The sequence below is a fragment of the Pipistrellus hanaki genome (assembly GCF_964339955.1).
Source record: "Pipistrellus hanaki genome assembly, chromosome: 9".
Classification (NCBI taxonomy): Eukaryota; Metazoa; Chordata; class Mammalia; order Chiroptera; family Vespertilionidae; genus Pipistrellus; species Pipistrellus hanaki.
In genome coordinates, this window is record NC_140511.1 from 76,359,848 (window position 1) to 76,372,451 (window position 12,604).

General features: G+C 57.3%; 1 protein-coding gene across 1 annotated transcript; it reads left to right on the forward strand.

Moving 5' to 3' along the window:
- Positions 1 to 1,594: 1,594 nt before the first annotated feature.
- On the forward strand, positions 1,595 to 10,698 carry LOC311628487 (pepsin F-like; the record flags this gene model as incomplete). The annotated part of the gene is made up of 9 exons (XM_084895704.1): positions 1,595 to 1,647; positions 2,754 to 2,904; positions 3,664 to 3,781; positions 3,867 to 3,985; positions 5,665 to 5,864; positions 7,990 to 8,106; positions 9,441 to 9,585; positions 9,674 to 9,772; positions 10,552 to 10,698. The coding sequence occupies 9 exons, from the start codon at positions 1,595 to 1,597 to the stop codon at positions 10,696 to 10,698; spliced, it is 1,149 nt and encodes a 382-aa protein (XP_084751830.1).
- Positions 10,699 to 12,604: the final 1,906 nt, after the last annotated feature.

Genomic DNA, 12,604 nt, shown 5'->3' on the forward strand with positions numbered 1-12,604 from the left:
GCAGCTATGCAAACCCGTTTCCTCCAGCCCCGCACTGACAGGCCTTCCCCTTCATTCCTGGGTGCGGTGATAGTACAAGCAGAGGTATCACTTCACAGAATACACAGGTGGCCCCCAACATGGACCACAGGCTTTGGATAACGATACACACAGTGGTTATTAAAGTGCATTTCATTTTCACAACAGAGCTAGCAGCAGGTGACGGGTGCATACAAATTGGGGGGGCACTGTGTGCAGGCCCACAATTCTTGTTTCCCCAAACAAAATTAACTCCCATCTCACCTAGATCTAGTCCCTGCTGAAATCCTCCTGACTTGCTCATTAAATGCCCTAAAACAGCTTATTTATTCAAATTAGGATTGAGAAAGGACATGTATGTTGAAACTAGTGACCTGCTGCACAAAATTCATGCATATTAAAAGGTGATTAATTAGAGGAAATAATTTATAATAATATTGCAATTTGTCCATTCTCTATAATGTAAGTGTCAGAGTTGAAAGAAAATTAGTAAAATGAATATGGAAACCTTCCTCCTTTCAGTCTGGGGCTCACCACAGGACCCAGAGTCATGTCCCCACCCATTGACATCACCTCAAAATCAAGTTAGACCCAGACTCTGCCGCACCTCCCGCCCTCATTGGGCTAGATCCAGACCCGAGGAGTCCCTCCTTTGTCAAGCCCTGCCAGTCAGGGGGTGTAGCCTCAGGTCCCCTGGCCCTGGACAAGCAGGAGCGTGGCCTGAGGTCCCCCAGCCCAGATTGGAGTTGGGATCGGGCCTTGAGGTCCTCAGTCAAACCCCTTCCTCATGATGGTCAGTGGTGTGGCCTAACTTCCCCTACTCAGCACTTGGGGTTCAACTTGAGGTCCCCTGTCAATCTCTGCTGGATGGGGAGCACAGCCTGAGGTCCACTGTCAAGCCCAGCTGGTCAGGGGGCCCAGACTCAGGTCCCCAGGCCTGGTGCTGGGAGCAGCCTCGGTCCCCTAGCCCAGCAGCAGGAGGGGAAGCATACCCAGAGGTCCCCTGTCAAGCCCTGCCGGGTGGGGGACAGGGCCTGAGGTCCCCTGTCAAGTCCCATGAGGGTAGGAGAGGGTGAAGCCTCAGGTCCCTGCTGATTGCTCCTTAAGAATCCTTATGGGAACGTGGCCTCAGCTGTGGGTGCAGTCATTTTGTGAACCGGTGATGGTCACTTAGCATAATCCCTCTTCATTGGATAGGATTGGCGGCTTTACCTCCAAGTGAGCAGGGTCCCCCCACTCCTCTGGAGGTCATGTGGTTTGGGTTTGTCCCCCAGCCATGCCCCAAGGAAGAGATTATGATAGTGATCTCGGTATTTCAAACTTTTTCTAAGTTTTCCCTGTGCCACGCACCCCAATAAGGAATTCTGATGAGAATAGAGATTCTATCAGCAGGTTTGCAGTGCTGATAGGAATAATGATCATATCGGGAAGCTTGTAGTGTTTTCTCGGGACCATCAGCTGCCCTCCCAGGGGATCACGAGGGCAGGTCAGAACGTATATATCGGCATCGCTGGCCCATTGTCTCCCGCTCCAAACCCCAGCCTTCCGGAGGACGCTGTGAAGGGAAGAACGCACGATGTGGTGGATCAGGCTCCTCAGCCTGGTGGCCCTCTCCGAGTGCCTGGTCACGTGAGTATGGGAACAGCTCTCTCCTGGCTTCTCTCTCACTGTCCCCTTATCCTTCCTTCCACCGCCCAGGGGTAGACAAGGGAAAGTCATCATTCCCTGTCCTAAAGTCTGCATCTCCCTGTATTTTTTAATTTTAATTCTCACCCTAGCATATTTTCCCATTGATTTTTAGGGAGAGAGGAAGGGAAGGGGAGAGACAGAGAGCAACATCGATGTGAGAGAGACACATCTATTGGTTGCCTCCTGCATGAGCACTGACCAAGCTCTGGTCGGGGAGGTTCCTGCAAACGAGCTAAGTGCCTTTGGACAGACTCAAACCCGGGACCTTTCAGTCCACAGGTGTATCCACTGAGCAACACAGGTCAGTGCCACATCTCCACGCACTGATGAGTAGCTAGCCACCCGCACTGGGGGACAGGGGTCCGGGGACAGGTCTGGGGCTGCACAACACCAGGCTGCCCTTGTGTGGATGGGGCCCCCAGGATTCCTCATGGCACCACCTGAGCAGCTGTGTGGGTGGTCCCTTTGGGCGATGTTTTCTTCCCCATCTCCGGGCTCCCTCGCCCACCTCCAGCCTCCCCTCTGCTTGACCCTGCAGAAGGGCCCAGAGGGTCACCGGGACCCAGTTTTGCCTTAATGAGCAGGTGGCCACAGCCAGGTCACAAACGCCCTGCCTTTAAGGTTCCTGATGTAAACGTGGTGATCCCCACCCCGCTCCCTCCATTGCTTCTTGGAGAGGGAGCCGGTCAGATGACAATGGAGACAGACTGGCTCAGGGTCAAGGTCCCTTTGTCAGGGGCCTCAGTCCATCCTCTTCCTCAAAGCCCCAGACACCCCGCGAGAGGCCTGTCCTCAGCCCACTTCTTTACGATGGGGAAAGGGAGGCTGGGCACGGGCCTGGGGCTTCCCCGGGGCTGCAACAGGCCCTGCGCTCAGGCCTGGGCCATCGTCCGGCCTTTGCCTGCGTTAGTGGGGGCTGGCCTCATAAGATGGCCCCTCATAACATCCTCGGGGAAGACACGGTGCGGCTCCAGAGCCAGGCATGGCGGCCACACTGAACCGCGAGGTGGGGAGCTGCTGTCTTATCTGTGTTTTTCCTGGGGAAGCATCCCCCTGACAAAGATCGAGTCCACACCGGAAAGCCTGCGGGAGAGTGACCTGCTGAGAGACAATCTCCAGCCGCACCCCCACAGCCACGCCTACCACTTACTGTGCAAAAATGGCATCACCTTGGAACCCCTGAGGAACTACAAGAATGTGAGTGTTCGGGACCCAGCCCACAGCCTTCCCTGATGCTGGGCCAGCTCTGGGGTCACACAGGGCTGGGAGCCTGGAGGGGAAGGGGCTCCTGCAGGCAGCGAAGCTGGAGAGCCTGGGACCCTCCTCGGGGAGAAGACACTCCCCCTTGGCTCTAGGTCTGTGGTGACTAGTCCAGCCATGGTCAGGCGGCAGGCACACATCCATCTTGGGCCAAGGACACGTTGCTGGGCCCTGCGGACCAGGTGCTGGTTGGGCAGATTCTGTCCTTCTGAACAAGGCACCGCTGCCTCCACGGGGACTCCAGTTTGACACCCAGGCAGAGGACGCCCCGAGAATGACCCCAGCAGAGTCCCTGAGCCCCTGCAGTGTGGAGGCTATAACACACCAGCAGGGTGCTATGGCTGCCGAGAACAGAGGGTCTGGCCTGGTCTGCAAGAACATAAAGGCCAAACCAAAGGGCGGCCTCCGATAGTGGCATCACCGTGTTGAGTTGGGAGACAGAGGCCTGGTGATCTGGGAGGGCTTCCCGGAGGAGGGAGCAGGCAAGCTGGGCCTTGAAGGCTGGGAGGATTTACAGAGCTGCAGGGGAACGTGGGAAACTTTCAAATGAAGGCACCCCTTGAGCCGCGGCAGTGCTGCAGGCTGGTGGGAAGGCGATTCCAGGAGACAGGGACAGCCTGATCCAGGCTGGCCTCTCAGGGATCAGGGGTGATCAGGCAGCCTGGCCTGGCCTAACCGCCCTCTCCTGCCCGGCAGATGTACTACGTTGGCACCATCAGCATTGGAACGCCCCCTCAGGAGTTCAGGGTCATGTTTGACACGGGCTCAGATAACTTGTGGGTGTCCTCCGTCTACTGCTCCAGTCCTGCCTGTGGTGAGTGTCTGTGCCCCTCATGGTCCCTGTCCCCGCCCCCAGCCTGGGCTCTGGCCAGTGAAGGACACTGGCTCTCCATCCGCAGGGACACACAGAAAGTTTGACCTTCGGTTGTCCTCCACCTTCAGGATCACAGCCCAGCTCTTTAGCATCAAGTACGGGTCCAGCAACGTCAGCGGGGTGCTGGGCTACGACGACGTGCGGGTGAGTGGGAGCGGGGCTGTGGCAGGGCGGGGCCTGGACCTCTGCTCACTGCTCAGGGCACCAGATGCAGGGTCAGCTGGACACACCGTCTCCCCCAGAGTCCCCCAGCGGCTGGCCATCTGCCTTGGGGAGATAGTGCTCTGCGGACAAGCCCCCGAGTGGCCAGACCAGCGAGCGGTCATGGCAGGAGAGGTGGGCATTGGCATCTCTTGCCCGTGGTGAGCTCGAGGCTGGTTTTGCGGGGAGCAGGGAGAGGTGAGGGCAAACCTGTTTTTACTTATTTTTCAAATATATATTTTTGTGAATTTTAGAGAGGAAGGCAGAGGGAGTGAAAGAAATATCAAAGATGTGAGAGATTCAGTGATTGGCTGCCTGCTGCAAGCCCCTCTGGGGATGGACCCCACAAGCCTGGCATGTGCCCTTGACCGGAATTGAACCATGACCTCCTGGTTCATAGGTGGATACTCTGCTGGTGAGCCACGCCAGCCGGGGGGAAAACCCATGTTTATATTCCCAGCTTGTGCCAGGTGCTGTGCTGGGCACGCCCCTGGTAATAATGAGTCTAATCCCACAACAAGCCCACGGGGCAGGCGATCCTGCTCCCTGCACGCAGAGGAGGGACCTGAGGGCGAGGGGGCGGGCCTACCCAAGGCCCACACCTGGAGCAGCACAGCTGGGGTGCCAGTCAGGGCTCGGCTGCTGTGGGGGATTTTTCGGGAGAGGGCAGAACGCATCTGGGAGTCCGGGGCTGCCGAGTGCTCCAGACACCAGGGCAGGGGAAGCAGGGCCATGGGTGCAGGAAGGCCCTGCGTAAAAGGTCTTACTTTGGGGGCCTTTGAGAGTCTGAAAAAAACTGGGCTTTCTCCCCAAAGTGCCTGACACACACACACACACACACACACACACACGCACGCATACCCATTCACATATGCACAGGCACATACACACTCACACCCAGACACACACCTACAAACATGCACATGTGCAGAAATACCCGCATACGCATATATGCACAGACACACACACACATACGTGCGCGAGCGCTCATATTTCCCTTTAAACCTTTTTTTCATTGATCACAGAGAGGAAGGGAGAGGAGAGGGAGAGCGAGAAAATCCATGGTGACAGAGAATCATTGATCTGCTGCCTCCGTAAGCAACCTACTTGGATCCAGCCACAACCGGTGATCAGAGTCGAACACGGGACCCTTCAGTCCGCAGGCTGACGCTCCATCCACTGAGCAAAGCAGCGAGGACCCCAGGCAGTCTTTTCACAAGAACTTGGCGGCCCTGTGTACACCTGGGGTGCAAACCCACAGGGAATCGCAGCAAATTCACTCGGTTTCTGCCACCAGATCCCGGGAATGCCAAAAACAAGACGCTCCTGCTCTCTGCTCATTAGGGACTATAGGGGGGTGTGCTTGGCACGCTTCCCACTGGCCCCACCGTGCAGGGGAATGGGGTGTTTTACTCCCTGGGGAGCTGCTAGCAGGAGGGGGGGCAAAAGGTCGGACTCCTCAGCAATGCACAGTGCGTGCTGCTCCGGCACCTGCAGTGCAGCCCACCTCAGCTGATGCCTGGGGTGCAGGTGGCATCACCTCCCACAGCTGCCCCCCTGGCCCAACCCCAGCTCCACTTCCCACCCCTTCACCTGAGACCACCCTCCCCCCCGCCCCACAGGTCGGGGACCTTCTGTGCAAATCCCAGGCATTTGGCCTGAGCGTTTCTCAGTTTGGTAAGGTCTTCGAATCCGCGGCCTACGATGGCATCCTGGGCCTGGCCTACCCCTCCCTCTCCCTCAGAAGACCCACCCCGGTCTTCGACAGCATGTGGAACCAAGGGCTCATATCTGAGAACGTCTTCGCCTTCTACCTGAGCAGGTAAGCCTGCCTGGCCAAGCCCCTCCCCCGGATGCCTTCAGGTGCCTCTGAAATGGTAGACAACTTGACCCTGTGTCTCCTGAGGGCAGTCTACTCTAAAGATTAGAAAATAGTGGCCCCTGACCACGTGTGGCCCGCCACCTGCTCTTATGAATAAAGTTTTATTGGAACACAGCCCTGCTCCTTCAGTCACATCCTGGCTGCGGCTGCTTCTGGACTACAATGGCAGCATCCAGCACTTGCAATCTAGCATTTTTACTTTATTTTACTTTTTGATAATTCTCAGCCAAGGATTTTTCCCCATTGATTTTTGGAGAGAGGGGAAGGGAGGAGGAAAGACACACAGAGAGAAACATTGATGCGAGGGAGAGATATCGTTTGGTTGCATCTTAAATGCGGCCTGGCCAGGGCCATGGATCCAATACAGAACCCTTCAGTCACCAGGCCGATGCTCTATTCACTGAGCCAAAACAGCTAGGGCATAATCTAGGATTTTTTAAAGTTTGCCGACCCCTGTACTTCCAGTCCCTCCTTGGATGAACAGGGAAACGGAGGAACTGAGGCTCAGAGAGGAGCTTTGCATAGAATTGCCCAGCCACACACTGGTAGTGCTGGGACTCGAACACTGGTGCGGGGCCGACCTCTCTGGCGGGTGGTCAGGCCATCAGCAGGTCTCCAGTCACCAGGTGGCACTGGAAAAGCTACCCTCCCTGATGGGCTAAGGGGATCGGGGGAAACTTTGAAAACTCGGGAGCCGGTGGAGGGAGCAGCACACACCAGAGGGCAGCCGAGAGGCAGACTGTGGGTGTGACACAGAGTGTGGGTGAGGCTGTGGGCTCCATGGGGGCCTGAGGTCCAGGCTCTGCAGCATGTGCTGAGCCTCTGGGGTGTTTGTACCGAATCAAGGAGGTGAGCCATTTAACAAATATCCATGGAGCACCTACTATGTGCTGGATACTGCTCTGTGCACAATACACGGACAGATGAGAGGGAGAAAAGGCAGACAAGAGAGAGTAAATAGATAAGAGGGAAAGGTAACACATGCCAGGTGGTGGCTGCTTCTGGGAAAGCGGTAAAACGTGGTGACAGAACCACGGAGATGAGACCGTGGTTTCAGACGGGCAGTGCCAGGACCTCTCTGAACGAGGCCAGGCCATGGGGGAGCGGAGGCCCAGGCTCAGCAGAGGACCAGCTGGGCAGTGTGGCTGCGGGGCGGGCAGGGAGGTAGGGGCAGGCCGAGGTGGGCATGGAATCTGAAGGGCAGGCAGGGGCAGGGCCGCCCAGGCTTTGTTTTAGGTGGGAGAGGAGGCCTCTGGCAGGGGCCTAGGCAAGTAGAACACATGATCCCACCTATGTTTCTGAAAGCTCCCCCCGGGCACTGGCTGGACAATGAAGGACCAGAGAGGAGGCAGGGAGGCCAGGGACGAGGCTGCTCAGCCTCATTGGAGAGAGAGAGCAGGAGCTCAGTCCAGGGAGGCAGGGAAAGGGGGGGGAGCCAGGACATAGAGGAGTGAGGACACAGGGGAAGGGAAAGGCCATGGGATGTGCTGATCGATTGGACGCAGCCGGAGGGGGAGGCGGGCAGGGTGTTTCCTTCCCCTCAGCCACGGCTCCCCTGAGCCCGGGACCGGTGACTGCATTGCAGGAAGGGGTGCCAAGTGAAAATGTGGGGCCTCGTTGAAAAACTACGAGGGATTTCAGGACGGGGCAGTGGCCATGGGGGCCCAGGGAGCGTGTGCGCCATTGGTGGTGTGTTGCAGGCCCGTGATCCAGCCTGGGGGAGCCTGAGCGCCCACCCGGGCCCCTCCGCACAGCAGCCTCCCATGGGCCTTGAGCTCTGGGGCTGCAGGGGGGACTGGCCGGCTTCAGAGAGGTGGGTAGCAAATGCCCAGCCAGAATCTCAAGTTCAAACCTCGGCTTTGCTCCTCAGAGGTCACTGGACTGACCTTGGGCTGTGCTCAGCCCTGCTGCCCAGTTCTTATCGGAGTAGTGGGGTGTTCCAGCAGTGCCTGCTCTGCGGGGCCCTGCAGTGTGGCTGGGTGGTTGTTGGTCAGTGCACCCCTCATTCACTGAATTGGAGAAATGCCACCCACTGTCCTCCCCTCATGTGAGCCCCTCCCCCCAGCAATGAGAAGAATGGCAGCGTGGTGATGTTCGGCGGCGTGGACCACTCCTACCACCGGGGCGAGCTCCAGTGGGTGCCGGTGAGAGATCAGGTCCACTGGCAGGTCACTGTGGACAGGTAAGCCTCCCCACCCCCCGCTGACAGCTATGCCAGGGACAGCCGCACCGGCACAGGCACATGCAGACACACAGACTCAGACTGACACAGGGACACGCACAGTCACACTCACCAACATGGGCTCATAACCATCCTGACCAGGATCCTGACCAGAGATGGGATCAGCCCACGTCTCAAATCACCAGGAGGAAGGACAGGCATGGGGCCTAGACCTCAGGGTGGCGGCTTGGGCAGCGTGGGTGGGCTGCACCCCCAGACCGGGGCAAGCACAGGGAGAAGGGGTCAAGGAGAATTCCATCGTCTGAACAGGGACATCCCAGGTCGCCAGACCAGAAGGGTTCCCAGCACACGGGGTGAAAACAGGAGCAACTGAAGTGGGAAGCTGATACACCTACAAGAAGCTCCCGCCTCCTCACCACCTTGTGCTGGGGACACGTGGGAGCCGTCCTAGGGTTTAAAGCAAATCAAATAGAGGGACCCCCACCCAACCCACTTGGGTGCCAAGTGGCAGGGCATGTGACTGAGAGCATCGGGAATCGGGGACCCGAGTGGCTGAGAACTGGGGGCGATCACTGAGGGGGTGCGTGTAAGACTGTCAGACAGAAGCTTAAACTGTGACTCGAGGTCCGTGTCCGGAGTCCTAGGCCGGCTCAGGCGTCGCCTGTCCACGGGTCTGGGGGGAGAGGGGGTGAGGCAGGGGGAAACGACACTCCCTCCCACCTCTCTGAGCACCTGCCTCCCGGGAACCTCCGGCTTTTCCGTGTGGCCCTCTTAACTGGTCGGACAGCAGCTCGTGTCTCTAATTGACGTCATTCCTTCACTTGCCCTGCCTTTCCTTCAGTAAACACCATGGAGCATGCGCTGTGCGGTGTGCGCTGGGCACGGGCTATGGTGGGGCAGAGAGCACAGCTTACTTTCCAACTAGGACGGCAGACACACATGAGCTACTGCATCACAGCAAATAGGGTACCACCAGGATGCACTCTGGAAACCAGGAAGGCTCTGCCTGTCTCCTTTGGGGGAGGAGAGGGGCCTGATCTAATCTGGGAGACACTTCCCTGAAAAAGTAGTGACTGATCTGCACCCTGAAATACAGGAGAGATCAGCCAGACAAAGGGACAGGGGAGGGTAGAGGAAGGGTGACAGCAGGTGCAAAGGCCCTGGGGCACAAAGAGCACAATGCCTTCCAGACCTCAGAGGAGGCCCAGGAAGGCCAGTGTGGCTGAACACTGGGACACAGAGGCTGGTGGGAGCTGCAGGCTGTTCTCAGGCGGCAGGGAGGGGCTGAGGTGGGAGAGGCCATGAGTGACCCTGGCACCTGCTCTGTCCCTCAGCATCTCCATGTACGGCAAGGTCGTGGCCTGTGCGAACAGCTGCCAGGCCATTATGGATACCGGGACCTCGCTGGTGATTGGCCCAAGAGACCCCATCGTCAACATTTTGAGGAACACCGGGGCACAGAAGACAAGATCTGGCTGGGTGAGGGGTCACGCCCAGGGTCACCCAGGACTCCCCCCACACAGAAGGACCCACTGGGCCAACCTCCCTCTCCCTCTCTCTCTGGCAGTACGTCGTCAACTGTGCTGCCATCTCGAGCCTGCCTGACATCGTCTTCACCATCAATGGCGTCACATACCCAGTGCCAGCCAGCGCCTACTTCCGGAGGGTGAGGGGCCCCTCCTGGGGCTGCTCTCAGATCTGGGGCTGGAGGGACCCTTGGCGCCATGGCTCAGAGAGGCCCCCTGGAGGCCATTTCAGATGCTGCCCAGCAGCCCTGGCTGGGAGGGCACCTCCCACAGCACAGCCTCTTGATGGAGTAGGGAGAGGGGGGCTGGCTGGGGACGTTCCCCATCCCCCCATAATCAGAGACTGTATTCCCTCCCATCTCCAAGTGTCCTGACTGGGGTAACCCGAGTCCTATGGTGCAAATGCTCCCTGCTGGCCCCAATTCCCTGTCTGTGAAATGGGGACCAAGCCCCCTTTGTGGGGTGGTGAGAAGCTGACATGAACAAAGATATGCAGTGACCGGGCAGTGCCTGGCTCATAGTCGAGGCTCAAGAAGTGCCGGTTCCCCAAGGTGTGCCGAGGAGGTTGGGGCAGCCCTCAGAGGGAGCAACTTAAAATCTCTCAGCCTGAACCCTGGAGGCAACCCGGGAGCTGGGCCAGGGGCACCTTGTAGGCCGGTGCACTGGGGCTGAAGACACAGGGAGCCCCGGGGAAGCCTCCCCACCCAGCAGCTCTGCCACGGAGGGGGCTGGGGCTGGTGAAGGCTGCCCAGGCGCTGGGCTCGGTCTTGGAGAATGAGCGGGGTAAAGGGGGGCAGGCAGGGAATCTCTCAGAGCAAACAGCCAAGCGGAGGGCCCAGGGGAAGCGGGATAAAGCTGCCGCCCAGGGCCGACGGGGTTGAGACAAGGATGGCTGAGGGCTGTGTTTCCTCCCCTGCAGAAGGAGTTGGGCAGGTGCTATAACAACTTCTCCCCGGCATCAAACACAAACGGCCGCTGGGTCCTGGGGGACGTCTTCCTGCGGCTCTATTTCACCGTCTTCGATCGGGCCAACAACAGGATCGGCTTGGCTCCTGCGAGGCCATAGAGGTGGGCGCCCTGCTGGAGGCTGCCGGCCCGCGCCCCTGGACTCACACACTCCCTGCGACCCTACTACAGCTGCATCTGGGGCTTTGCCAAGCCCTCTTCTCAATGGAAACGGAAGGACTGCGTTTATGCCCAGCAGTGTGGCTCAGTGATTGAGCCTCATCCCAAGCACTCTCAGGTCACTGGCTCCATTCCTGGGCAGGACGCATGCCCTGGGCTCAATCCCCAGTAGGAGGCATGCAATAGGCAGTCCATCGATATTTCTCTCTCATCGATATTTCGCTCTCTCCCTTTCTCTCACTCTAAATGATCATAAACCAACTGATGTTTAGAATAACATTGATTTTTAATAAACGGTCTCATTTCCAATGGCGCTCATACGAATGGTACCTCTGCTCTCTCTGGGAAGTGCGGCACAGGCAGGCAGGGCTCTGGAATCTCCTCTGGACCAACAGGGACGGGACCCGACTCCACAGGCTTATAAAGAAGGGAACTGAACTGTTGGAGACCGGGTGTAAGCTGACAGGGTCCTTGCACTTGAAGGGGCTAGCAGGGCTGGCCCCCTACCCACACAGATTTCCCTGACTTGTTTGGATGGCGACTATCAGTAGAATGAGAGCAACCTTTCATGGCTTGCCAAGAAGTCTGTAACTATTTACTGACATTTCCTGAACCGATAATTTGTCCTTCTGCTCTGTCTCTCCCTTGGAGATAAAGAGGAACAAAGAATACATTCCTCTTCACAGACCTGCTATTCAGTGTTTTGTGTATAAAAAGCATTGCGCAGTTAATAATTTTGTACAGTCGGTCAATGGCTACCTGTAGTCCTCTCGACTCTGCTTTTCTTTCTTTCTTTTCTCAATTGCCACCTCCCTACCTCAGCCAAGTTTAACCTCTTAGGCTGGACCAGGCAATGAACTTGGATGTCCGGGTCTCTAATGAAGAACCAGAGCAGGTCCACACAGCGTGGTGGCCGCACCCAAGAAATCAAAACCCACCAGCCCACTCTCTCTCCTCCCTCTGGCCTCTGCCCTTCCAACTCCTTTGATTCCTTTCCTGCTAGCTTTCTCCTGGCAGCCTGCTCCAGGCCAAGGGCTCTGCTACTCTCACCCCAGCCTTTCACATCCTAAAGACTTGAAAATGAGCAGAGCACCAAGGAGGGGTCTGATTGGTCCACCTCAGGTCATGTGTCCAGCCTTGGACGAATCATGTGGGAGGGCATAGGGCACTATGATTGGCTCCACTTGCACACATGTCCCCTGTGGATGGTGATTGACAGTTTCCTCCAGAACCACTGGCTGGAGCTGGGCAGAGTGGTCCCTGGAAGTGCATAGATGCTGTAGGACTCAGTGGTCGCCAGTCTTTAGGCGTCAGGAACCACCAGAGGCCCCGGACAGGAGGTTGGCGAAGACTGCTGTGGGTGACAGAAGAATTTGTGGCTGCCCTTCAACACCACCACATCTCACAGCTGTGTTTTAGAAGCAGGTTGAAAGCTATGAGAGCATTCTATTAGGACATTAGGACAAAAGGGCAGAACCCGAAACAGCAGGGATACAGGTTCTGGAGGGCCTGAAAGACAGGGCTGCCCAGGGCACGCCAGCACAGCCAGGGCTCTCTGGTGGGGATTCAAGTCCCAGCTCTGAGGGGTATGTACCAGGCACGTATGAGGGTTTCAGTAAGTACAGTCCTGTGACCAGTCCTGTGACGTTAGGTCAGCTCACTCTGGACATTGGTTTTCTATTCTATAATTCTGCTATAAGAATCTCTCCTCCCACATTAATCGTGAGGAAAATGCAAATGCAAACGACAATGAGCTACCCTCCACACCTGGGAGTGGACCCACCAAGACACACACGCCAGCATGGGTCGCTCAGACATTGAGCCCGTGAATGGTTACTATGAGTGTC